This window comes from Mauremys mutica, chromosome 13 (genome assembly GCF_020497125.1).
Source record: "Mauremys mutica isolate MM-2020 ecotype Southern chromosome 13, ASM2049712v1, whole genome shotgun sequence".
Classification (NCBI taxonomy): Eukaryota; Metazoa; Chordata; order Testudines; family Geoemydidae; genus Mauremys; species Mauremys mutica.
In genome coordinates this window covers 3,585,604-3,613,124 of record NC_059084.1, presented here as the reverse complement: position 1 = coordinate 3,613,124, position 27,521 = coordinate 3,585,604, and the positions used below count along the sequence as shown (strand labels likewise).

Below are 27,521 nucleotides of genomic sequence, written 5' to 3'. Positions count from 1 at the left end.
GTAACCGGAAGTGCCCAAGCCTGGCCAGCCTGCTCTTTGCCCCTTGTAGACCACAGTTCCCATGCAAAGGGCAAACAGTCTTCTGCAGGAGCCCTGAAACCACACAGCGAGTGACTAGCTGTCAGGGCCCCCTCCCTCCAATACTGCCAAGTCCCTCACAGCTGAAGTCTGGCACAAGTGACTTCAGATCTTTCTTTCAGCTACTTTCTGCTTTTGTCAGATACATCCACCCTACAGTTCAGTTGGTCACCTGAAAATCTGTCCCATCCACTCCACAGGCCCATTACAGAATTAGGCTCTCAGTTGCCAGATTCCACAGATGACTTTTTTATTTGGGTGGGGGGACGACAAGGATCTTTCCACTACAGCACTGATCTTGCCTAATCAATTTATTTTCCGTCTCGTTATTTTTGCTATCCTACTCTGTCACTTGCTTTATAGCCTGGGTAGCACCTGCCTGTTAAGGAGCCATCAGGTTCTGAGCCACATGACTGTTTCCAACATGGGGCTTCAAAGACCTTACTTTTTCTACAATTTCCCAACTACAGAGCAAGCCCAGTGAGCGTCTCTCCCCTAGATAAAGAATATTAACTTTAAAAAACACACTTGGGCACAGCCTGACTTTGATCCTTGGTACTTGTCAGCAGTTGAGGGAATGCTCTGCAGAGCTTCTAATTGCAATCAGTGGTGGTAAAAAGCCACAGGTCTTTCCCAGAAGAACCTGTAGCATTCTAGTTGAATAACAAGGCTGAAACGGTGGGGGAAAGGGGTGGGGATGTGGGGAAAGAGACACATGTTCTTCTGGACCTCATTCAATAGTCTTGTAACCAAATGGGCTGCAAAGATTCTGCTCTTCTGAAATCTCACGTGACCAAAAAACCCAAAACAAACGGAAAACTTCCCATTGCCAGAGATCCTGTTGTCAGGTGATCTTCAATACCATCTGCTTCCCTCTGTGCATGTAAGTAATGGAGATTGTAGGTCCCTGGTAAATAAACCTAGGAAAAAAAATAATAGAGATCAGATATTGCCATTGTTTCACTCACCGGTCTAGGGGCTGTACCTGGAAAAATGTAATGTCCTGAAAGCCTCGCCACTGGCTGGCCAAAATGGGTAGTCCTGACACAGTGAGAGACATCGGACCTTTCAAATCCTCTCCTTCTGCTCACCTTGCTTTCCCACCTCCCTGCATTTCACTTGCACCATTACCACCTGCCAGTTGCTGATAGATTGTAAGCATTGGAAAGCACATTTTCCAGAGGTTCCATATGATGTGCTCATGAGCATGCCCATTTAAAAACACTTTCAACTGTACGTACGCATATCCGACTAAAGGAGGAACACTGTGGATGTCACACTCAGGTATGACCGTCTTCAATTCACTAACAGTTAGAAAGCATCTTAGGCTTCTCAAATCGTTGTGCTGGAGGCAATTAAAAAAATCCCCCTTGCTGTACACACAGTGAGAAACTCAAGAGGAGCAGAGACTGTTTCTTATTGGCTGTGAATGTTAACTCTCAGGGATGTTAGATTCCATCTCTGCCTGCTAATTGCTATGGTCTGCTAGTTAGCGCATTCATGCGACTTACAGAACAGAAGGGGGAGTCAATTTTGAAGGGGCTAGATTGGAACATGAGAAAGTTCCCATGCCTTCGTTCCATGTTTGACTTGTAACTAAATCGCTAGAGGTCACACGCTTTGTTGCTTCTGCAGGCCAAGTTCATTGCACACACCTGTCTAGTCCTCCCACAAGCTGATGTCTGCACTAACCAGATGCCAAGTGCATTCCCTGACATTCTGAAATTGATTGGAGGTGGTGTTCAAAAGTTATCATGTTACATCCCAACAGAGAGATGCCATCATGTTGAGTGTAGGATCTCACTTTGCTGGGCCAGTAATACTAGAGGCTGGCCCTCTTTACTGCTGGTGTAGGCAGGGTTCCCAGCCCTCCAGGACTGTCCTGAGGTATCCAGAAATTAAAGATTGTCACGTGATATCTCCAGAAATACATCCAACCAAAACTGGCAACCCTAACTGTAGATCAAGCTCACTGCATGTATTGGGAGCTCCTTGCATCCCTTCATTCTGCTCCACTCTCTGAAATCTTGGAACTGATCTGATGCAGTGTTCAAAAGTTATACGGACAAGTGGAGAAATGTCATGTGTAGGGATTGGCCAAACAAAAGCAAGGCAGTACACGTCAAGCTACATTTCTCCAAGACAAACTCTGAGCCAGGGTATGGTGGCAGTGAAGTAAATGGGAGTTTCACTATCAATCTCAATGGGGACAGAATGTGCCCCATCAGAAGTGTCACCATCCTACAACCTTGGTATCCTAGGAGAGCCAACAAGTCCTCCCTCCTCCAATGAGTGAAATCAGTTTCCCACTAAAACAGTGCTGCTGACTTAACAGTGACAGAGTTAACCTGTTGAGAAAAGATGGTTATGCCCCAGAAAAATCACTGAAATCCCTTTATGTACTAAGAAATCTTGTTAAAGAATAAACTTCTTAAAGGAAGAAACCTCCTCTCCTGGTGCCTGAAGCAGAGTGGATTGATTTAAAATCAGACCAATTTAAATCACTCAATTATAATCATGATTTAAATCAGCAAGCAGGAAGCCTTGATTTAAATGGATTTTAACTAAAAAAAATACAAATGCAAAACACAATTATCTTCCTAAGGAAAATTGATTCTCACTGATTGGTAACCATTAAAACATGTGGACTTGCAACTAAATATAGTCTTTACACTAAATTTGGTATTTTTTTTGCTTACCAGGACAACACATTGTATTTACACACATTTATTTAAGCAGTCATATAGCTTAACATACATTTATTCAGATTCTTAATTTTTACTTTTTTATTATGTTAAAATTCTGAATGATACTTATTTACTAGATATTTTTTAACTTATGATTAGTGTCAAGCTCTATTTGGATGGAAATTGGAATTTAATAAATGTGCAGAAATGGTTGTTTTGGTTTTTTTTAATTAAATAACACTACCTCAAATGTGCTGGGGGGGTAATCAAAACATATTTTGCATTTAAAACCAACTAATTTGTTAAACAAAGGAAGTATTATATGTAGTTTGTGAACTGAAGTGATTGTTTCTGGTCATCACGTCTTTCAGGATTTTAGAACTAGTAGATCTTATGCTCTCACACCTAGTTTTTAGTCACTGATTGGAAGAGGAAAAAAGCCTTCCTGCTTTTTTCAATTCCCCATTGGTTTCTTAACTTTGAAAGAACTAGTCATTCAACTAACTTAGTTGAATAAACTGAAATGAAGAAAATATTGTCTGTCGCTGTCGAAGAGGTTACTACTGACAAAAACCGGTTTAGTACTTCAACAAACTCTGGTTCCATCTGCTTAGCCAGTGACCTTCCAGCAGTTCAGTGCTGATTTTCTTTAAAATTTTGGCAGAAAACATGTACAGCTTGACTTTTTTTATTTTAATAGATTAGAGTAAATTTAGGCCTTAATGTAGGTTGTCTAATTTTAATAGGTTGATTTTTTAAAAAATAAATGTATTTATTTATTTAAATAAATCAGTTTAATCTATTTTTATCCACCTTGGCTTGAAGCAGTGAAATGGGAATATATGTATTATCTGTGCTTTCTAGGAGAGTATAGATGAGAAATGCTAGTCAGAACAGCGTGCTAGTGGATTGACCAGATAAACTTTCACTACAAAGACAAAGCATTCTGCCATGGGCAAAGGCACCTGGAACATCAGGAGCATGCTTCTTAAAGGAAATTACACAGGAAAAATTCTAGAATGTTTATGTTATGCTGCAACCTCATAAGCAGGGTAGTATGGCTCTTCTGCTCCAGTTTCACCCAGAAGAGATCCCGCATTTGAGAGATTTCCCCAAGTTCAAAGTTTCCCAAAATAACTTCTGACAAAAGGTGAGGAGAGATGAAATGCTGCACGCTGTTTCAAGGGGGTGGGTGCAAGAGTTTTTAATCCCTCCACTGATGACACTTATAGTCTTAATTAGCTAAAAAAATGTTCACATGGGCATCAACAGCTTATCAGTTACTACACTGAGACCTGGTGCATGCAGCTGGGAGTTCGTGTACACAGTGCCCAGCACAGGAGGGCACCCCTGGCCCAGGTCACACTGAAGAGAGCCGGAGCTGGCTTGGGGGCAGTCCTGCTAAGGGTATCAGTCAGTTATTTTTGGTAGCAGAGTGTTCTTACTACCGTGGGGGAGGCAGAGATTAACCTGCAGATTCTCACATTAATCACATTATCTCCCCTGCATGGGACGAAAGGGCACGGAAGAGGTGAGGGAGGGAGTTAATCACTACCTTAGATTGATAGATTCTACATCATGCTGCTTAAGTGTTACAGAAACAAAGCAACCTAATTTCTTTCTCTGACAGGGTTACTGGACTAGGGAAGAGCGTGGAAGCAGTAGATGTAATATAGCATGATTTTAATGAGGCCTCTGACACAGTCCCACAGGGCGTTCTCAGAAGCAACCTAGGGAAATATGGTCTAAAGGAAATGACGAGAAGGTGGGTTGAAAGGCTGTACTCAAAGAGTCGTTATCAAGGGCTTGCTGTCACACTGGGAAGGTGCATCTAATGGGTCTTTGAAAGGTCTGGCCTGACTCTGGTACTAGTCAGTATTTTCATTACTGATTTGAATAACAAAGTGGAGAGGATGCTTATAAAATCTGCAGATGACACCAAGATGGGAGGTGCTGCAAGCACTTTGGAGGACAGGATTAGAATCAAAATAACCATGACACAAAGAATTGGTCTGAAATCAACAAGATGAAATTCAGTAAAGATAAGTGCAAAAACCTTCACTTAGGAAGGAAAAATCAACTGCACAACTACAAAATGGGGAATAACTGGCTAGGGGATAGTACTGCTGAAAAGGATCTGGGGTTACAATGGATCACAAATTATGAGTCTACAACGTGAAGTTGTGAAAAAGGCTAATATAATGCTGGGGTATAGTAACAGGAGTGTCGTAAGACAGACAGTGGAGGTGTCCTGCTCTACTCAGCAGTGGTGGGGCCTGAGTTTGAGCACTGTGTCCAATTCTGGGCACCACTTCTTAGGAAAGAAACTGGAGGGAGCCCAGAGGAGAGTTAAAATAATGATAAAAGATTTAGTAAACCTGACCGATGACGAAGGGTTAAAAAAAACTGGGCACATTTAGTTTTGAGAAAAGAAGACTGAAGGGGGACCTGATAAGTCTTCATCTACTATGGGTCGTTAGAAGCATTAGGGCTGTTAAGCTCTGGAACAGGTTTCCAGGGGAGGTTGTGGAATCCCCATAATTGGTTTTTAAGAACAGGCTGGATAACACCTGTCACAGCTGGTCCAGGCTTACTTCATCCTGCATCCCCCACAGCAGGCTGGTCTTGATGACCTCATGAGCTCCCTTCCAGCCCTACATTTCTGTGATCCTTTATGGTTTTTTCCCCAAACCATCCCCAGGCCCAAGCACATGAAGGGGGTTGGTGAAGTTTAACAATGGCTAAAGACTAATGAATCCAGCTCAGGTTGATAGTGAGCAAGAGTCATTATTGGCTAGTGGATGTCGGGACCTGTGTGAAATGAGTGTGGTTTTTTCAGACCAGTTTCCAGGAGACAAGCATCCAATCACAAAAGCAACATGTGGCATTAATTGTAGTCATGCTGATCAGGGAAGAGATGGGATGAGCCATCCTTTCACCCCTAAAAAGGCCCCTCCAGATCAGGGTGGAGATCTTTTTGTTTAGCAATCTGGAGCTTGGTCCATTCTGAGGATAGGGAATTGTTTTTTCTCCAAGACTGTCGGTCTAGCACTTTAAAACTGAGCTCACAAATGAAAGATAAAACAGAAGACTGCTCTTCACCGGCCTGCAAGTTATTTGTGGCACTTCGTTCAAATGTATTAGGGCTGTTTAAGTTAATAATTTTAAATTAATGGCCTTCATTTGTTGTTATATTTTAATACCAGATAGACTGGACCATAGCCAACAGCTCAACAATGAATTCACCACTGAGATAGCTTGTATAGGCTCCCACCCTGAGGACAGAAGGGCAGTGGGACCAGCTGCGGAGAATTATTGAATTCCTTAGGAAAGAGGAAGAGAGCAGGAAGTAAGGGAACAAGCAGCTCTAGCAGACAGCTGAAGGCAAAGCAGGGGCTGTGTGCTCTTGGGGCCATACTGAACCAAGACACGTGGGACCATTGTGCTTTGGTCTAAGGTAGGTCACCTTTTTTCTGGAACCTTGAAGTGAGCTGAGGAGGGATAAGAATTTTGGGTTGGTTGGTTGCTTGCCTAGGTGTTTGTAATCCCGATATACAAGGTGTCTGCTGATCCTGCTTTGACTGGCCTATTCTAACCCCTCCCCCAACAGTACAAATCCTACAGATCCCTCCTGAGGGAATGGAAGGTAGGTGGGAGGAGTAAGGAAAAACCAGCAGTCTCCTGTTGTCTGGCCACAACCCCTGATCCCTCTGAAAGGGGGCGCCCTGAAGGTCGAGAAGCTGGCGAGAGAGCGTTGTAGAGGAAACCAATTCCATTTTACCTTGCATTGCGGCTGGACCTTCAGCTCTGAATTCGTACTAGCTTGTTTGCTTTCAGAAGCCTGGTCTACAGGTTTAGCTACGTTGCTAAGCGGTGTGAAAAATTCACCCTGAGATACATAGTTAAGCCAGCTTAAGCACCAACATAGACATCTGTAGGTCAACAGAGGAATTCTTCCTCTACCTAGCTACTGCTTCTCAAAGGGGTGGAAATACTATGGTGACAGAAAAACCCTTTCTGTTGCTGTAGTAAGTGTGCACACTACAGTGGTGTCACTGTAGTGTAGATGTACTGTACCAGTCATTACACTGCCTCTTTCCTAAAGGGACAGTGGGGACACATTCCTTGCCTCTGCTCCTCTTTCTTCTTCTCCAACTCAGTTTGTGGTTGATGACTAGCAAGCCACCATTATTAAGAGACTGGAAGTGTCTAGAGATCTCAGCTACTAGAATTTCAGTCACTACTAAGTGTCCTCGTTTCTGCTGCAGCTGGAGAGCTGCAGAGTATGCAAGGGTACCACAGGAGACCCAAAGATTGTGCTTGTCACTGCAGAGGCATCAAGACCTAAGCAATGTACTTTGAACATGAGGGGATAATAGATGAGAACAGACATTTTGTTTTAAAGCAAGAAGATTGCTGAGCTTGTTTGTGAGATTCCCCCCCACCTCCCTTCCCATGCATCTGGCCCTCAAGAGGCGTTTCCCCAACGGGGGTGTGTGTTTGGGTTAGTCCATTTCAGCACCTAGTTCAGTAAACTGTGCTCATTAGGACCGAGGCCCACTGGAACTCTCAATTAGCTGAAGGAAACCCGGAGCAGAACACAGCTGTTAGAGTACATGGTAATTAGCAACTACCTCTTAGGCCTTAATTTCTTTACCAACTCTCTGAGAGTGCCTCAAACTAGATCCTGTTTCAGCTACAATTAGCCTCTAAAGAGAATGGGGTTCAGGTGTGACTGCTATAATTAGAGGATCAGAGACCAGACAGGGGCTACTGCTCTTACGGAAAGGACTACAGTGAGGTCGCGAGAGTGGGTGAATTTCTGGCTGAGAGATGCTGGTCAGTGCATAGACATCAGATTTCTATGTCAAGAGTTGCAAATTGGGAGCAAAAAAAAAAAAGCGTATGAAGACAGACACAAGAGAAGTATTGCAGGAGTTCTCCATGGCTGGACACACGGAAATGGTATCCCAGGCCATACTTGGCACAAGACAGAAGGACTGAGGAGCAGCAAATCAGAAAGGAGACTGAAGGTGTCTCTTAGCGACTTTGCATAGAAATGATAAATGGGTATCGGGGGATGGCATGCTGTGAAGCAGGAGAAAAACTGCCACCTCACTTAATCATAATGTGATCTGGTGAACAGGCAACTAGTTACCAACAGAAAATGGTAAAGACATTCAACGGACAAACTCCAGGAGAGAAGTGAACCTCTCCACTCATTTCTCAGAGTTAAGATGGTAGTTGTGATTAATCTCTGAACAAAATTATTGCCAAGCTTAAAATGAACACAGGTTTTGTCCAGGTTAGGCCTCAAACTTCCGCTTTGCAGAGGTGAAAAGGGCAAGCTTTGCAGACGAAAGCTAAGACTTGTGGTCAAAACACACTGCAACCAGATAACACATTATGCTAACTCCTATAAAGCGAGATAAGTTGTGACTCCAGGGTCACAGCTTGTCTAACCCACATTTAAAACTGGCTACAAGGATATAAGTAAGCATAAATTATACAGCCCAAGAGACAACGCTACCCACATTAAAGATTTAGCTGACCCTAATTGGTTGGCCTGTTTTAAGACACGGCTGACAGATCAGGTAAAAAGTACGAAGGTCTGGGACCGTGTGTGTGTCTGTCCTAAGGGAAACCTGACCCACACCCTCTGAACCGAAGGGACATGCACTTTTCAACACTCTATACCTGGCCAGTGAGGAAAACGGCCGACTGAAGGGTAACGTATTTTCAGACAAATGCAGGGTAAGTTTATGGAGTAAAGAAGTCTGGTTGCTCAAGCTGAATTGATCAAGTTGTATTGATACTATAGTGTTAAGAATAGTAGTAAGTAGCTGATGAATAATAACTTTACATGTACTTGTGCTTGTCTTCAGTATAACGTGCCATTTATATTCATCCTTATTCAGTGTTGGTCTTTTTTCTTGCTTTTCTTATTTTGTCTGTGTTGCCTTTATAGTCGAAAGTCATTAAAAACCTTTTTTGAGGAATAATCAGTAGTTTTAATTTTTCTTATACAGGCACTACTCAACCTCATTACATCTGTGTTGGGTGGTGGGAAGAAACGATCACCCAGGGCCCAATTAAGGTCCTGATGCGTGTCGCCCTCCTCCTTCATCTCCGCAGTAGTTAGAGGCTGAAAGAAGAGGTAGTGCAAGGAGTGAGCTAGTCTGCTGGAATAAGTTAGTTTCACCTCTGCTGGGCACTGAAATCCCATCAAACCATCACCTGCCCCCTACTCCACACACACTGCAGCCTGAGAAGTATTCTGTACAGTGAGACCACTCTTCACATTCATCTGTAATGTTAACAAAAGCCAGAGCAGCTCCGCCACTGGCTCCGTCCCTCACCTCCCCCTCTCACTGCTGTGCTAGTCACAGGCTAGAAGCTACACCTGAGCTCCAGTACAAGCCCTCCTGAGGAGAGCAGAATGTGATCTCTGCTACTGCTATGGCTGAACAACACTTTTTTAAAAGTAGACTCTCAGAGCTGTAAAATCCACAGATTTATGCGGCTTGCCTTGAAATTTGCTGTGCTTCAGATAGGCTTAGTGGTCCGAATTTGGGGGTCATTTGAATGAAGGGTCCCTAAGATACTCAACCCCCCCTTCCATTTTACTGCACTCAGTTGCTCATCTAGCGCATGGCACCCCCTGCCCCTTTCAGGAAGCGCTACTGGGAAAGTTATTGATCTGAGATCTCCACAATGACATATGCCAAAAACAACAAGCCCAAGAAACTAGGGCAAGGGGGTTTCCAGGCAGTTTGCTGTTACAGTGCCTGTATGGCTCAAGGGGACAATGAACCTGAGACATCCAGGCATGCTGTAAGTGTGAACCTTCCCCTGGCAGAAGTCTGTGAATGATCAGTGGGCGTGGTTCTAAAACCTGTTAAGGGGGTTTAATATTGTGTGCAATGCGTCTTGAGTAGTTCAGCTAATTTAGAAGGGCCTCTAACTACTTTCTGAAAGATTAATTACATGTGTTCTATGCGGCTGTGAGAATGATTGCTGGATCTGTGGCTACTCTTCCACCTGCAGCATTATTAAAAGAGAGGGCCAGCACTGATTAAGGAGGATGAAACAATGATCCCGTAGTTACCCAAACTCACTCCGCACCTAACCTTTTCCAAGTCAAAGTTCCCTAAGTGTCTGTGTTTCTGCCTCTGAGCACACGCACGGATGCCTCCCCCTAGGTGACTAGACACCTATTTCCTGCCTGAGTCCCAGAGTGATGCATGAATTACAAGACAACAGGCATTCGACTGCCTAAGTCACGTGCTCAGAGGCCATCTACCAGAGTAGGTCCCCTTCGAAATCTGGCTGGATGAGGAGGTGGTGGTGAGAGTCAGGCTCACTTCAGAAAGAACAAGAGTTTCCCACCTCTCGGAGCGTTCGCTAGCCCTTGAGCTATGGGATATTCTGACGTGGGGCTCCCCCAGTCTCTCCTGTAGAAGCTATTGCACTCTGGGTAGATGAGTGGTTAGAGCAGGGTGACTGGGCCCAGGATTTCCCACCTCCCATTTGGGTGCCCTAACCCCTGGACTAGAGAGAGAGAGAGAATGGGACTAGCTGTCTCTGGACTATGATAGTCACTGGGCCGGAGAAAGGGAATAACTGCAGTTCAGTAGTTAGGATGCCCACGTGGGAGGCCCTGGGCCCAGTCATCCTGGGTGCTAGAACAGTGCAAGAGTGGGATGGAAAAGAGGGAGGGTCAGAACTATGTGGGGGAAGATGTGGGGGGGGCTCCACATGACCCCCACCAAAAACCCCTCCAATTACAGGTACTTGCATGGCCCCCATTACTGTAGCACCTCACAGCCATTACTGTATCTACCCTCAGTTCTCCTCAGCCAGTGCTGTTGTTCTGTTTTACAGATGGAGAACTGAAAGCCAGAGACTAGATGTGGTCTATGGCCATACAGGAAGTCTGTTGCAGAGCAGGGAATTAAATCCAGGTCTCCCACATCCCAGCTGGTAACCACTAGACCAAGCCTCCTCTATGGCCCTCCTCCAATTTGTCCTTCCCTCCAAAAGATGTCCCCCTTAACTCCATGCTCTGCCCAGCTCCTCTACCTGGGGGTCCCATGCTGATGCCCACCTCTCCATGGGGAGGGCAGTGCTGGACAGGCAGTCACTGCAGATGATACCGAGGCAGTGAAGGTACCAACGCCCAGCCAGTGCATTCTGTGGCCAGGCTAATAATAGCTGATGCAGTGCAGGGAGAAGAGCTGGGTGCTGAGAAACTTTTTAAAAAAGAACAATTAAATGACTAAGGGTTTAAGCCAGGGTTCAGGTTACCCCATGGTGCCTCATTCCCTTCCTTAATGTGGAGAGGGGCTACACGAAGACCTCTGAAAACCAGGATATACAGTTAAGATAAACAGCACTGCAACCTTAACTCTGCCCCTCTGGAGCTGGCAACAGCCACTGGAAGTTATCTGCATGCACTTCTGCTGCATTCCCGGTGCTAGATATAGCCCTACTGAATGGTGGAGGGATTGCTAGAGCAGCCTGACAGAGCTGTGTTGTGATGGGGTGGTCTAGGGAGTCTGAGACCCTCTCCCTCCTCGCCACCTGTGTGAGCCAAGGACAGAAGTGTCCGAGTATCTTTAGGGATGCAATGTCTCGATTCAGTGCTGCAGACGGTCGTCTTGCCACGGGGATTGTCAGCAGTGAGATGGGACAGGAGTGAACTGTGGGTTTAATGACTGCCAAGTGAAAGCATAACGCTGGATGGAACACGGTCCGTGAGGGTGAAGGGCTTGTAAAATGTGGTTGTTGCTGTGGAGCAGGCAGAGTGAGTGTGGTGTAGGCAGCTCTTGTCCAGTACATCTCAGCTAAACACAAGTTTTGCTGTAGCACAGGGAAGGTGTTAGACTTAGTCCTCAAGTGCTCACGTGGCCTATTCCCTGCGTGTTCTACACTAGCTGCAATGGCAGGGCCCCAGCAGGTGTGTTAGGGGATTACTATGGCATCACTCAGAGGGCAAGGGTCAGAGTGTAGGGGGGTGGTTGTTAGCTCTATATTTCCTGTTTCCTGAGGGTTAAGTGTAGCCACTCTCCCCCTTCTGGAAGGGCTCAGGGCACTACCTGGCAACCTGAAACTGCCTGGACATGTGGGAGTTGTGTAATACCAGTGCTGGCTGCTCTGTACAGCCCTCCGACCCCACCACAACGGTTCTAAAGTAACTTTCCATTCGCAAAGAGCAGCAGCTCTTGAAGAAGTTTCGGGAGAGCATTAATCAGGGTGTTTATAGCTTCAGGAAGGTAGTTATGCAAGATCACTCTAAGGGGACCAAAGTCTCAGCTATCAGAACAGCACAGGAGAGATGTTGCCTTTACTCATCTTATGATCTGCTTATTTCTACAGTTAAGGTTACTAGAACCACTGTGATGAGAAACAAACCAAAATCGGTGAGATCTTACTTTTGTGTGCTCGTCCCCACACCACCACTCACCTGAGCAGAGTAAGATCTCTAGACAAATCATCCCCGCCACAGTGCCCTAGCTTCCTGGCTGTGTAAATAGTTAACTATGTCCAATACTAAACTGATGTCCAAATATAAATAACTTGCCTAACCTGTAACCAGAAGGGGTGGTTTGCTGCCACAGTTAACACCGGGAGAGGGAAGCCCGCCGCGTACATATGCCACAGTGGCCACAACATTAGAACGCAGTGCACAGCTGGGAAAAGGGGGAACTGATGCCACTGTCTGTGATCAAGCAGTGCATTCGTTCACCGGAATACAGAACAGGATGATAACTGCAGAGTGAACGAGGAAGGAAATCCTGTGTCTCTAGCCACAAAGGAACTGGCTGGGCTGCTTCTGCCCCTTTAGTGTTGCTCTGCACCAAGGAACATGGCAAAATTACAAGGGCAGAATCAGACCCACCAGATAGAATCCACATTAATGCTGATGGTTACTTACAAGTAATATTATCCAACCACTTCCATGCTTACAGTCAGCCTCCCCCTTGAGGCATGGAGAGGTTAAGTACTTGCTAATGTGTAATGCAGGTGCAGTAACAATGCTAAACACCTACAGGAATCAAGGGATTAACCTGAGGTCACCCCCCAGGATCAAACAGCTCAGTTTCTGGTTGTACTAGAATGACTTCTGTATCACATACCTCGAAAGGGAAAGGTTGTATAAATTGTGCATAAGATCTTAGGTAAAAGTGACAGCATCCTCCAGAAGCTGGGGTCCTGTGAAAGTCTTACCCCTTGTGTCTACTCAAATGAGGAGGAAAAAAAAATCCTTTTATGTCAGTGAAATATGCACACAAACACTGCAGGGAATGCCTGCTACTCTTACAGAGTAAATCTCAGGGTGTGTGGAGTCAGGAGCAACAACTGGGACAGTCTGAGTAACCACATGGGACAGACAGCTCTGGGATACTCAGCCAGGCTGGGAAAACCAGCAGGAAGATCACCTTCACCGTCTCCAGCTCATTGGTTTTGGCTGGCTTCAGCAGAACAGCAGGAAACCATAAATATTGGTTAAATATAAAATCTGCTGCGTGGCAGATCTGCAATATCTGTAGCATAAGTGTAGAGACATGAGCCTCCTTGGACCTTGAGAAGCCAGAAGTGGCCAGTGCGATACCAAGAATGGGCAAGCTCTGGCTGGCAGCATTGCGTGCTGCCTAAGCTAGGACATGAACTTTAGTTAAAGTCTGAAGTCTCTTGCCATTTAACTCCTCAAACAGAAATGAGAGGCCTTGTTCTGAATGGCACATACAGCAATTCACGATACAAGGTTCGTAAGGGTCAAAGTTACACTTGCTGTGGGAACTGACTTGTGGTTAAATGCTCAAGTGGTGGGGCATTAATGCCGACCTCAGGCACTGATTTGTTCATTCTGAGCTTCTCAGGCAGTTTCAGACATAAGCGTTGGGAATGTTACACTAAAGCTCAGCAACAATGACGGATCTGTTGTGGATTTGAAGGTGTGAATGCTGTTTAAAAAGCCATGCATGTAAGAGCACTGCTTCACAGTGAAGGAACCAGTGAAATTCTTCCCCCTCGTGTAACATGATGCGCCAAGTCTACAATGAACATATCGCTGGCACTCAGCTCAGCTACTGGGGACAAGCAAAGCATGGCCACTATGGCACATTCAATTTAGTTACATGAGTGGTAACCACCTCCGCTGCAGCTAGGTCACGAAAGGAAACATTTGGTGAAGATGAACTGCTGGCTCCATCCATGGATAAGGGAAGGGGGGAATCTGAACAGGCAGCTAGGGTCTTACATAAACAGCTGCAGGGTAGGACTGTCCTCTCTCTGTTTATTATCCCTGCATTTACTATTCTGCAGATATGTGCAGAATGGATTTTCCCCAGAGGGCACTGGCTTGTTACATAACTCAGCAGCATTGTGTTAGCAGAGCATGAGTGATCACAGATGGCAACAGCAGAGGCAAAACATGGACCACTCGGGAGATGCATGATGCTGGGTGCTTTAAAAATAGCATATCCCCAACCCCCCCACCAGGAGGAAAACATCCACCTCTTCCCTTAAAACCAAGAGGTGAAGTTTGCTGTTCCGGTAGCACCTAGTCACACCAGAACAAGGAAGGATCAGTTATCACTCACGTCCATTTCAAGGGTTCACAATTCTGCTCATTCATTCTTCACCCCCTACCCCACCCCCATCAGGAACCTGCATTATACACAGCCAACGATCCACCAGCCTGTGCACTAAAGCAGCCCCACCGTTCAGTCACTCACTGCGATGGACCTTTTATCACATACATGGTACTAGAGAGCGAGAATCTAGAGCAAAGTCTCAACTAAGGGTGTCTTTGCTTTCCTGGTAAAGTCCGATTCTTACCCCCCCCCTAAAAAATTAGTTTCTCACAGCAGCTCTTCAGCTGAGAAAAGCAGCTGCTGATTGATTGATGCTGGTAAGAAATGCCCCAAATAACCTACTTGTCTGGGCACATTCCAGACTGGCGGCTGGAGAAAGGGGACGGAGAGCACATCTTTATTACAGAATCTCTAGCATGCTCACTCCAGGTCAAGGCACATCAACAGCAGCGAGGAAATTAGGAGCCAAGGCTGCCAAAGTGTCCTTAATTCATCCTGTTGTACATGCGTATTACCGCAGAGGCCTGTCTCTACGGGTTGATCTTACCACATGTTGCACAACTTCACCATGAGGGGCGGGAAACAGTGACATGTGCCAAGGCAGCTCCAACTTGTAATTTCCTTTAATAGCTAATTTGAGTCTGAGCTCCTCAGTCTCCTGGCCACAGCCAGCAGAACAGGTGGGCTAAATTGCCATTCAGTCATTTCTCACTAATGAAGTGTCACAGATCTCTCCTGATCAGCATTATACAGAGAGCACTGCAGGAGCTTTTGACAGACCAAGGTTCTCCAAAGGCAAGTTTTACTTTCATCTCCCAGATCTGCAATTTTCCAGTTTCATCCTGGTTCTTTGGCTGGGGGAGCCCCTAGTAACTGCTTCTGTTTCTAAGTGGCTTTGCCACAAATAAATACTTCCCGGTTACTGAGGACACCAGCTCAATGTAACCCCATTCCCCAGTTCTACAGCTCTGACAGACTAGGCTTTTGGCTACTGGAGTCCTTTAGGCTCTGAATACAGCAGTGGCAAAGGCAAATGAGAGCTTCACTTCCTCCTTAACGTTGGGAGTCCCTCGATGTGGTTTAGGGAACTGAGCCTGGAAGGAAAGTGGTTCCATTTAAACTGAGCTAGGAGCAATCTTAAAATACAACAAGTCTGGAAACTTTCTGCCTGGGAATGCTTATATCACCCAACCGTGCCAAACACAGGAACACGGGCCTGGCATTGCACAAGTATGTTTCACACTCAGAGGAACTCCCATATTTAGTACTAGGAAGTAAAAATGAAACAAGACCAATTACATTCCTTCTAGGTGAAGCAGGACTGTGCATGTTGAAAACTCACCTGCCACTTTGCCCAGTGTATTCCTAAGCAGTTTGGACAGCTGTTTTACTTCTTCTAATTCAAGAGGGGTGTTATCAGTCCAGTACATTATATTGGGGTGGGAATGGGTACGCAGAGCCCAGGAGCTCTGATGTCCACTCTTCCAGCTTCAGGACTGTCTAAACTAGGCTCAGCCTGATTGCAACCATTAAGCAGAGGAGGATGAAGTAGCTGAGCAAAACTGTATTGCATCCAAAAGATAGCTAGTGAGTAGAATATGGCACCTTATCATGGGAAGGCCTCTGTAGGTCACCTCAAGTGGCCTCTGAGCACAGCGATGAGCTTCATTTTTGTATAAACAGAAGAAAATTGCTATATTACATGCAAAAACCACCATTAAGAGAACATTAAGGCTGCAAAGGGAAGCACTCGTTATCGACAAGGCTGCCAGTGAAGCCTTCTGTCCCCTCGTGTACACATGATACAAGGATACTATTCTTCCCCTGCAGGATCCCTCCCTCTCATTGGTCAGTGCACAGGGAATGAGCCAGCAGGAAAGCTTCTGTCCCAGTTGTTTGAGTGGTCCCTTGCCTCACCACACACTAGCCAGCTCGGTCAGTGAGTGAGTGTGGTAGGGGTCCTCTCAGGCAACTGAGACTTGTGTTAGACATGTTTCCAACACAGGGTTTGGAGAACATTAGACAGGGCTGCTGCTAGTTCTGTTTGCCCATCTCCTTTTTATGATTTTTTTGTTTAAATAAAGGTGGTTGAAAGCCTCAGGAAGTAGTTCTTACATGAGTCAGTGGATAAATAGCTCTAAGAATATAAAAGGCTCCACTGTGCCATTACACAGTACAGCCAATAAGTGGGATAGTGCAATAGGTGGAGAAAAGAGTTGCAGAAAAACTGCAGAACACTTACCCCATTGCAAAACGCACTAATGCTTTGCCCTGAATTTAAGCAGCACATGTAACCTGGTCCATTCTGGTTTCAAGCTCAAAGGCATCAGGTCGGTCCTGTGGGTTAGCAGCTAACATGTCTTTCAAGAGTTGCTTGATTCCCTCAGACATGGAAGTCCTGCGTTTCTGGGGGATATGCAACTCCATCTTTGGGTTTTCTAGCAGTGCTTCCCCAACAGGCACAATCTCTGTGCCCTGCTTGATGTAGGTCCCCAGTAGCTCTTTCTTGGTCTCTGCATCGATGAAAGTTATCCTCTCAATCATGGCCCAGATGATGATGCCCAGGGCAAAGATGTCTGCCTTGGCTGTGTAGTGTCCCTCCCAGACCTCAGGGGCCATGTAGAAGTCAGAGCCGCAGGCTGAAGACAGCCAGTACTTGTTCACATTCACATTTTTGTTATCATTCCCACCTTCCTTGCCCCGAGCCGTCAGGCCAGCACAGACCTTGCTGAGTCCGAAGTCTGCCACCTTGAGAACTGGGGTGCCAGACTTCTCGGTGATCAAGATGTTGTCTGGCTTCAGGTCCCTGTGCACAATATGGTTCTTGTGCAGGAAGGCAATTGCGCTGGTTAGCTGTAGCATGAAACTCTTGTTAGTGGCCGGGTCCGGTCGCCGCGAGAGCACGTACTGATTCAGATCTCCCCCTTCGCAGAACTCCATGACGAACCAGAGATAACAGGGCTCCTCAGCATAGCCCAAGATTCTCTCACCTTACAAAAGAAAGAAAGGGGCATGGTAATGGCAGACACAGCAAGAGGTTAGCAACGGTAAGGACAGTTATGTTTTAAATGCAGCGGAAAGTCCTGATGAGTCTAGCCAGAGCCGCCCTCACGAGGACATGCTGGTGATCACTACTGCTAAGTGTGTCATTTGTAAGTTATGCAGACTGGCTGACTGACGCCCTCATCTCTATAGTTTAACTGCTTTGGTGTCCTGTGGAATGAGGGGGCTATAGAATATTTTTCACTTCCTATCACAGTCACAACCGTACCCTAGACACCAGCTTAAAGGATGGTTTGCTTTAAAAATTGTTCTACAAGTGGCTCTGAGAAAAGGTAAACATGGACCCATCCTCCGTAGTTTCTACAGAGCTCAGATTGCAAGTGAACAGTTTTACTACCAGTCCTGCAGGCTCCACCTGGAATCTGAAAACCAAGCCATGTTCTTCAGCTTCTGCATTTACCACCAATAAGATTCTGCAGTTAGAATTCTCGGCCTTGCTGATGATATAGGAATCAGAAGAGAATCGAGCTTGCTCTCCTATAGGGTTTCTTCCGCTGTGGTGACTGGCACCACTAAGGGCTGTCCTACTCTTAAGTTTTACTGGCAAAACTCCATTGGTAAGTATCAGAGGGGTAGCTGTGTTAGTCTGTATCCACAAAAACAACAAGGAGTCTGGTGGCACCTTAAAGACTAACAGATTTATTTGGGCATGAGCTTTCGTGGGTAAAAAACCACTTCCTTCAGCTTATGCCCAAATAAATCTGTTAGTCTAAGGTGCCACTGGACTCCTTGTTGTTTCTATTAGTAAGGGGGATGTTTTTTTGCTAACATAGGTGTATATTGGTAAAAGCCTCATGTATATATAGTTATACCAGTACAATGCCTACTGATTACCATTAGAGATTATTTGGGATGATATCTGTGCCTACAGCCGTATTCCCAGCAGGAAGGGGAGGAATCTTGAACTGTTTGCCTTCTAGCAAATAGCACTTCCTGAATATAGTGAACACACATGATGCAGGAGAGAAGATGGAAGTTGACTTTGGTTATACAGACAGAAGCTGTTAGTGCAACTGGACTATTTCCTCATAAAATGTTGAGAATTACATTTCACCATAAACCCAGAGTACTCAACTTGATTGCCTCTACTTTTTCTATCAAATCACATGGGCAGAGTTGAAAAGTTAACGTGTTAAATGACTCCACCCTCCAGCAAATAAACATTCTAGCACAGACTCCAGAGAACGCGTGGGAAAGAAACTAGGATTTCCAATGGCTGATAAAGCCAAAGAACACCAAACAAGCCAAGTCATCAGCTCTTTAATGGCCAGTGATTGGTATGGGTAGGTGGAGAGAAATATTGGTTATTTGCATAAACAGTCTGTAACCATGACTACTGCCATGGAAATTAGAAAAGGAGAATCTGGCTGCACCTCCCTGTCCTATGTGAATGATGAAAGTTAGATCATAGGGAGGAGTGGGAGGGAGAGCCTTTAAACTAGCAGTTCTCAACCAGGGTCCAAGGCCCCCTTGGGGCCGCAAGCAGGTTTCAGAGGGTCCACCAAACAGAGCCACCATCAGAGTCACTGGAGCTCAGGACAGAAAGCTAAAGCCCTGTCACCTGGAGCTGAACCTGAATTCTGAGCAATTTAGTTCTGTGGGACCACCTGTGGTATGAGGCCCTGGGCAATTGCCCTGCTGCCTACCCTGCCAATGCTGGCCCTGGCTTTTATATGCAGAGAAACAATTGTTATGGCACAGGTGGGCTGTAGAGTTTTTACAGCATTGGAGGGAGGGGGGACCCCAGCTTTAAACAAGCCATCAGAAAGTGGGGGGCTGGTGGCCAAATCAAGGCTCCCTAATCAGAGTACTGTAAAGAGGGAATCCCTCCAGGCTAGAGTCTCTGTGGCAAACAGTCTATTTGGGGAAGGAAGGGTTATTTGTTTCTGGAGATGAAAACTCAGAACAGGAAAACAGCGTCTACTGTCTGAGCCGCCCTTGGTGAGAGAGTGGGAAAAGGACATGACAGAATGGAAAACCAAAGACAGAACTACTGGTCTTGGGAACAAAAACGTTTGCAGAGTGAAAACAGTTACGTGCACTTACAGTTTATAATTTTATTAACTCAGCTTAATTAAAACCCGACAACACCTCCTTAAGACACAAGGGTTTGTGTATAACCTTCAGTCAGTGCTGCTCCAGCCCACTGCAGGAAGATTTTGGGTGGGATGGCTATTCCTGTTCTGGTAATAACTCTGAACAGCTGTTCTACGAGTTGTGTATTCTATGCATGAGGACGTATGGACTCTGCTTATAACAGCAATGTCACCCCCCCTTGTGTGCATGTCATACAGAAGTAGGAGTGCAGGTGGTACCAGGCTATAGGGCACATGTGGGAATGCAAAAGCATTCCGATTCTAGTGGCGGTGATGGCACCTTTCTACAAGTGTGAGCTGTGTGGTGGTGGCCAAGCTCAGTAACAAAGCCAGTCAGTTTCCAACCGGCTGAAATATTGGCTTAGCAATGAAGAAAAAGCCTTCAGTTTTTAAGAGCAAAGTGAGGAGTGTTGAGTTTTGAAGCACATTCTCTGCCACTGGACTCCCACAAGCCAAGCGCTCTCGTGTCAAGACAGCTGCACCAACAGTAATAGGCCAAGTCCAGGGCGAGTAACTGGGGGTGGGACACTGACCTACCAGGTCTAGGCCAGGAGCACTATTTATTCCCTTACTTATTTTCTGGGGTATAGAAAGTATTTTAATTTGTTAAATCACCATTCTGTTGTCAGAACAAAGAGCCTCCATTTAAAGAGCTGACAAAGTAGCTAAAATGGAATTTCCGAAAGTGAAATTAAGTGACCAAGAACAATGAAGAGTTTAGACAATAGGCGTGATTAGAGCTGGGGAAAAAGCAGCTCTTTGCACCCCTGAGCCTGGGCCAGATGGGGACCAAAATGAGCTTCAGTGTAATTTAGGAAAGTCCTTAGTAGGCTTTGGGTTATGTTGGTTGCCGGCTCTCCTCAGCCGTCCCCTCTGGCATGTCCCCTTACTCACACACCAGGGAGTGAGCGGCATAGAACTGGAACGGCAACGGCCTCCCCTGTATCAGGGCCAATCCTCTACTGATCCTTCAGGGCTGCTTTCAAGTGGTTTTATGCTATTGAGACAGCGCAAGTCAGCTGGAACCACAGCAGAGAATCTGGCCCAATAGTTGCAATAAGTGACAACTAATGTTACACTCAGGTTGCATGTGCACACTCACACAACTGTGGCGGCGGGTCTGAAGACTGCACGTAGCGGAGTTTTGAAGAGGGTGCTCGTTGGCACTCGTGTGGAGAGGACCAGGTTACGATTTGTGTGGGACCATAAAGTACACTGAGACTATTCGTAGGAATCCTATACATACAGGATAGAACATTGTCCTTGGGTAGGAATTTAGCATTTGAAATTCTGCTAATGATCCAGTCTCCTATTTTGACTTATGCGGGAATGCTACACACCAACAGCAGCAAGAGCAGGCACCTTGCAGTAGGTTTAGTGGGAAAAGCAACACGGGACACCAGCCCCCTTCTATTCCTGCATTTGCCTTCATCCTTCCCTTGATCTTTGCCCTCTCTTTATTTGCACTCTATGGTTTTTGGGGTGATTTGTTGGCCACTCTCCTCTCTCCCCGCACCCCCATTGTTGGGGTCCTTCCCTTTTTTGTCTCTGAAGGGTGCATAGAAGGACTGAGTTCTAGTTAGTTTTCCTCAGCAGTTTTTGAACTTAGCATAGAGAAAATTACTGGGAACAGTCTCCTTCTGCATCTGGGTTTTTACTAGGGTGACCAGACAGCGAATGTGAAAAATCGGGATGGGGTGGGGGTAATAGGAGCCTATATAAGAAAAAGATCCAAAAATTGGGACTGTCCCTATAAAATCAGGACATCTGGTCACCCTAGTTTTTACACACAGAGCAGGCAGCAAAGGGAGACTAAGAGAAAAGACAACTGATTTACATCATGGAACAGTCTCAGAACTTGTCTGAGTGTTTACATAAAGTCCCACTGAATTCAAGGACACTGCACTCCAGTCTAGGTGGTGTAGGATGGATAACGTGCACTAACCCCTTCATTGCTGCAGTGACATTCCCCTGAAACACCTATTGGAACCTCAGCATTTCAAAGTGACTTAATTTAGTCAAATCACTGAGCAAATTTAACAGCTATCGAACTGGTGTCCCTTTCGCCATTGTTGAAATTAGATGTAATCTTAAAATACACTCGTTAGCTGTTAAGACTGATATGCCAAACAGATATGGCTAGCACACTGCACTGAAAAGAGATGGCCACAGTCACTGGTATAAGCCGGTGGCATCTAAAACTAACAGGCTATGCACTGCTGTGTTGTAACCAGTGTGCAGGCTGTACAGTCATGGACACTGGAGAAGTATTTTGAGAGCTACGGCACGGAGTCCAGGCTGCTGCGCAGCCAGTCTGTAGCATGTTAGGGCAGTGCTTACTAGCACGTCAGCTATCTATGCTCAGTGTCTCTCTCGTAAGCTAGTTCTGTACATTGACACCATTGGCTAGAACAGCCCATAGGGCACGTGGTCGAACATGAGCCCTGAACATGTGTATGTATGAAGGCTGTGACTTTGCCGATGTGTGTATTTCCCTCTCAATGGTCCCTCAACTGAGACTAATGGAACTCCAAGCCAGGAGCTCAGCTTCAGCTGTATTTTGCTGAGATGCCGAATAATGAATTTTGGATCATAAACGACATTCACTCTGCGAACGAATTTGAACCCTACAGTCTAGTGGTCTGTTACTTGAGACTCATCCAAAATGAGGCGCACGAGTTAATCCCCACATCCTGAACCTCGGCACGTTGGCACAACATCTGTGCATGCCTGTAAATAGCCGGGCTGAGGTCACGCAGAACGGCACGGCAGGGATTCTAAGCGCTGGGCACATGGGCCAGAACACTGCTGGTAGCGGGGAACAAGAGGGGCATGACCAAGCACAGGTGCCTTGGGTGACCGGGGAAGGGGGAACTGAGGTACCGTAGCTTTCGGTGAGGTCTCCCCCACCTGTTTACCTACTTCAAAGCACCTATCAGTGTAAGTTACATAGCCTTGGAGGTAACTGAGCTGCAAGCTATTGAGGGTTTTTTTTTTGCGGGGGGGAGACCAATGCATTTTGGAGCATACAGGGTTCTTCACCTAGCAAATAACAGAACTCAAGCTTACTGACAGGTCTGTGATGACAGGCTAGGTATGGGGAGGATGGGGGGGGGGGTGCAGTAGTTTTGAGGGAGAAATTCACCAATTGCAGGTTCAAGCTGGCGTTGATTGTTGCAACGCAGTGCATGTCGCTCCCTCAGGATAGGAAGGGGGTCCCAGGGTAGTCTCCCCAATTTACAGCTTCCTGCACCAGAATCTTTACTTTCCTATACAATTGGCTCCACTTGTTGCCATGAGGGGAGGGAAGGTCTGAAGGAGAGGGGGTGGCTTCTGGACCTCTCTGCCTGAGAGAGTTTCTAGGGTAGGGGAGAACATACCGGACTCTTTCAGGGAAGAATATTGTCTTGGGGAACCTCTTTCCCCAATTTCCAGGGAAGGACTCCACGACAGGGACTGTACGAGGGCCCCGAGGGGAGCCCCCACGACCTTTCTGCCAGGTCTCCAGACTCAGATAAGGCTGGCTCTGCTTATTACAAATGAGGTGGGTCCCACTGGAGGAGGGGCAGGGCCCTCAAGGGTGGTACCCATGTGTAGGATTCTAATTATCTTTCAGAAAGTTCTCCCTGAGGAACATGCATAGTTGACTGCCTGTTGCTGGGTGTATGAGAAGGAATCCCTATGAGAGGTATGGAAGCCTCCCTCCTTCACTGGGGGTGGGGGCATATAGTGGGACCCAGAGGTGTGGCACAAGTAGAACAGGTCTTCCTTATAGCTGAGTGGGAATATACGGGTTATGGAAGGCCCCTGGCTGAAGTTGTACGGGGGGGGAAGAGGTTGGGGGAGGGGGACCCTATACCAGATACAGGTAGAGCGGTCTCTGCTTGCTGCTGTGTGAGGGGGTTTATGGAGGATCCCTCTGAGGATATATAGGAGATGGGGGGCGGGGGAAGCAATACTTCTCAGGGATATCTCCACCAGGTGCAGGTAAAGCGGACAGCTTGTTGCTGTATGGATGGGTATTATGAAGGGTCGGGGGGGGGGGAAGGGAGGAAGTGGGGTGAGGGAACTACAAGGGTGCCAGGACTGTGTACAGGTCCTGTGGGCGAGTCCCAGTAACGTTCAGGGAGGTCTCCACCAGGCTCAAGTTGAGCTAGCTCTGCATGTTGCACAGTGGGTGACTGGGAGTCACTGTGTGGGGTGTATAGGAGCTCCCAGGGCTTTAGGAGGTGCAGAGGTTGCTGTGGGGGTGTATGGGGATCTGATAGGGCTGTGGAGGCATATGGAGTTTCAGGGCTATAGGGTCACCATGTGGGGTTGCTGTGGGGGCCCTGGTATCTTTTAGGGAGGTCTCCACCAGGCACAGGTAGAGCAGGCTGTGGCTGTAGCTAAGAGGGGGTTATACTGGGGGCGGGGGGTGTCGCTGAGCGGGGTTTGGGGGCTCCATGGTTGGGGGGTACCTTTCAGGGAGGTCTCCATTAGGCACAAGTAGAGGGGGCTGTGGCTGTCACTGAGGGGGGGTGTTATACAGGCGGTTGCTGAGGGGTGTTTGGGGTCCCAGCACTGTGGGGGGCAGGGGTCTGGTACCTTTCAGGGAGGTCTCCACCAGGCGTAAGTACAGCTGGCTGTAGCTGAGATGGAGTTATATGGGGGGGTTGTTGAGTGGGGTTTGGGGGTGTCTATGCGGAAGGGATGATATCTTTCAGGGAGGTCTCCACCAGACGTAGGTACAGCTGATGGCGGGTTATGTGGGGTGGAGGTGGGGGGCTGTGCTCGCTGAGGGGGCTTTGGGAGTACCAGGGCTGGGGGGGAGGGGGGGGGAGTCCAAGTACCTTTCAGGGAGGTCTCCACCAAGCGCAGGTACAGCTGGGGGAGTATGGGGGGGGGGTCGCTGAAGGGGGGTCCCAAGGCTGGGGCATATACAGGGGGGGTGTCCCAGGGAGTATACAGGGGGGTCGCTGAGGGGGATTGGGGTCCGGTACGTTTCAGGGAGGTCTCCACCAGGCGCAGGTACAGCGGGGGGGGGGTATACAGGGGGTCGCTGAGGGGGTTTGGGGTCCCAGGGCTGGGGGGGGTCAGTCCCTTTCAGGGAGGTCTCCACCAGGCGCAGGTACAGCTGGGGGGGGGGGGTCGCTGAGGGGGGGTCCCAGGGGTTATACAGGGGGGGTCGCTGAGGGGGGTTTGGGATCCCAGGGCTGGGGGGGGTCCCTGGGGGGGGTCGGTACCTTTCAGGGAGGTCTCCACCAGGCGCAGGTACAGCTAGAGGGGTATACGGGGGGGTCGCTGAGGGGGGTCCCAGGGCTGGGAGTATACAGGGGGGTCGCTGAGGGGGTTTGGGGTCCCAGGGCTGGGGGGGGGTCGCTGGGGGGTTGGTACCTTTCAGGGGGGTCTCCACCAGGCGCAGGTACAGCTGGGGGGGTTATACGGGGGGGGTTGCTGAGGGGGGTTTGGGGTCCCAGGGCTGGGGGAATCCGGGGGGGTCGCTGAGGGGGGTTTGGGGACCCGGGGGGGGGGGGGGGCGGTACCTTTCAGGGAGGTCTACACCAGGCGCGGGAACAGCTAAGGGGGTATACGGGAGGGGTCGCTGAGGGGGGGTTGGGGTCCCAGGGCTAGGGGGATCTGGGGGGGTCGCTGAGGGGGTTTGGGGTCCCAGGGCTGGGGGGGTCGCTGGGGGGGTCCCAGGGGGTATACAGGAGGGTTGCTGAGGGGGTTTGGGGTCCCAGGGCTGGGGGGGGTCGCTGAGGGGGTTTGGGGTCCCAGGGCTGGGGGGGGCGGTACCTTTCAGGGAGGTCTCCACCAGGCGCAGGTACAGCTAGGGGGGTATACGGGGGGGGTCGCTGAGGGGGGCGGTCCCAGGGGGTATACAGGGGGGGTCGCTGAGGGGGTTGGGGTCCCAGGGCTGGGGGGGTCGGTACCTTTCAGGGAGGTCTCCACCAGGCGCAGGTACAGCTAGGGGGGTATACGGGGGGGTCGCTGAGGGGGGGTGTCCCAGGGGTTATACAGGGGGGTCGCTGAGGGGGGGTCGGGGTCCCGGGGCTGGGGGGTCGCTGAGGGGGTCCCAGGGGTTATACAGGAGGGTTGCTGAGGGGGTTTGGGGTCCCAGGGCTGGGGGGATCTGGGGGGTCGCTGAGGGGGGTTTGGGGTCCCAGGGCTGGGGGGATCTGGGGGGTCGCTGAGGGGGGTTTGGGGTCCCAGGGCTGGGGGGGGGGGTCGGTACCTTTCAGGGAGGTCTCCACCAGGCGCAGGTACAGCTGGGGGGGGGTTATACGGGGGGGTCGCTGAGGGGGGGTCCCAGGGGGTATACGGGGGGGTCGCGGAGGGGTTTAGGGTCCCAGGGCTGGGGGGATCTGGGGGGTCGCAGAGGGGGTTTGGGGTCCCAGGGCTGGGGGGGTCCCAGGGCGGGGGGGTCGGTACCTTTCAGGGAGGTCTCCACCAGGCGCAGGTACAGCTAGGGGGGTATAAGGGGGGGTCCCAGGGGGTATACAGGGGGGTCGCTGAGGGGGTTTGGGGTCCCAGGGCTGGGGGGGTCCCGGGGGGTCGCTACCTTTCAGGGAGGTCTCCACCAGGCGCAGGTACAGCTAGGGGGGTATCCGGGGGGGTCGCTGAGGGGGGGTCCCAGGTGGTACACGGGGGGGGTCGCTGAGGGGGTTGGGGTCCCAGGGCTGGGGGGGTCCCGGGGGGGTCGCTGAGGGGGTTTGGGGTCCCAGGGCTGGGGGGGTCCCGGGGGGGTCGGTACCTTTCAGGGAGGTCTCCACCAGGCGCAGGTACAGCTGGCTCTGCTTGTTGCCGTGGCTCATGCGCTGGCCCAGCCCGTCGCGCTGCAGCACGCACTCCTCGAAGCGCACCACGTTGGGGTGGCGGCGCCGCAGGCTGGTCAGGGCCCAGAACTCGGCCAGCGCCAGCTCCACGTTCTCGGGCGCGTCGCAGCGGATCCGCTTGACGGCCAGGCGGGCGCCGCTGCGGCCCGACACGGCCTCGTACACCACCCCGTAGGAGCCGCGCCCGATCTCGGCCACCAGGCTGTAGCGCGGCGCCCCGGCCCCGCCGCCCGCCGCCGGCTCCATGGGGCCCCTCAGCGCCGGGCCCCGCTCCCGCTCCGGCCGCCGCCTCCTCTCGGCCGCGGGCCTTTGTGTCCCTCGGCGGCCGCCGTCCGCCGCGGCCGTTTCCATGGCTGCTCCGCCGCGTGGGGCTCTGGCTGCTGCCGCCCGGGACCCCCACTCCTCATCCCGCCGCCCGGGGCGCGGGGAGCACAGGCCGCCTCCGGGAACCGGAGCCTGCGAACGACACAAGCCCGACAAGCAGGGATTGAGATGGGGGGCGTGGGACTAAGTCGGAGGACAGAAAAGCGCGCCCTGCCTGCCCCTTTAAGGGTTGAGCCAATAGCGGCTGCCGAGGAGGGTGAGGCCGAACCATTCTGGGAGGACAGGGAGGAAAGAAAGAGGTCGCCCGCCCCAAACGCCTCCAAGACAAACAGGAGCCGTTGGTTCCACGGGCAGCTCGACAAACGCCAATTAAAAATCCTAGTGGGGCATTACTAGCCTTGCCAAGCGTTACCGTTGGCTCAGCTCCCAATCCATTGCCTGGGTCCCCCCCCGTTTAGAATGGTTTGTCCCCCGAAGTGTAAACACTCCATCGCTGGCTTCCGGGAGTTGGGAGAGTCCATTATGCACCCAGGGGAGGGGGCGCGAGGAATCGCTCATTTACCTGTCTCCCTGCCTGCCCGCGTAAAGCGCGCGCGGCCGGGCCTGGGGCCGCTGCCGGGCCCGGGGCGGAGGCGCTGCTGCTGCGGGGCTCAGCGGGGCGGGGGGCGCTGAGAGGCCGCGGCTGCTGCCGCCGAGCTCCCCCCCGGCCGCGCTGCTGGGGCCCGGGCGCTGCGCGCGGACAATGCGGCGGCGGCGGCTGGGATAAGAGCCGGGGCGCTACAGCCCCTTACGTAACCCTTATGTAACAGCGGCCGGCTCCGGCCTGCGCGCGGGGGGGGGGAGCCCTTAATCCGC

At 49.5% G+C, this 27,521-nt stretch overlaps 2 protein-coding genes across 8 annotated transcripts in view; one reads left to right on the top strand and one right to left on the bottom strand.

Annotated features, from left to right (window-relative positions):
* PDYN (prodynorphin) overlaps positions 1-27,521 on the top strand; it is a 103,533-nt gene that overhangs the window by 46,034 nt on the left and 29,978 nt on the right. For 4 of the 6 annotated variants that reach the window (XM_044984686.1, XM_044984685.1, XM_044984682.1 and 1 more), the window contains 2 exons: positions 4,396-4,530; positions 5,972-6,222. The gene's annotated coding sequence lies outside the window, so the exon portion shown is untranslated. The remainder of the gene's footprint in view (positions 1-4,395; positions 4,531-5,971; positions 6,223-27,521) is intronic. The other 2 variants (XM_044984687.1, XM_044984690.1) reach the window with 2 other exon arrangements.
* Positions 422-27,380, bottom strand: STK35 (serine/threonine kinase 35). Of its 2 annotated transcripts, none has more exons than XM_044984680.1 (4): positions 27,229-27,380; positions 26,261-26,798; positions 16,608-17,355; positions 422-998 (listed from the first exon to the last, which is right to left on the bottom strand). In XM_044984680.1, exons 2-3 carry the CDS (start codon positions 26,691-26,693, stop codon positions 16,643-16,645), a joined length of 1,146 nt encoding a protein of 381 aa, XP_044840615.1. In that variant the 5' UTR covers positions 26,694-26,798; positions 27,229-27,380; the 3' UTR covers positions 422-998; positions 16,608-16,642. The 2 variants fall into 2 exon arrangements, with proteins under 2 accessions (XP_044840615.1, XP_044840614.1); XM_044984679.1 differs by lacking the exon at positions 422-998 and adding an exon at positions 13,343-15,459 and having other exon boundaries at positions 27,229-27,359.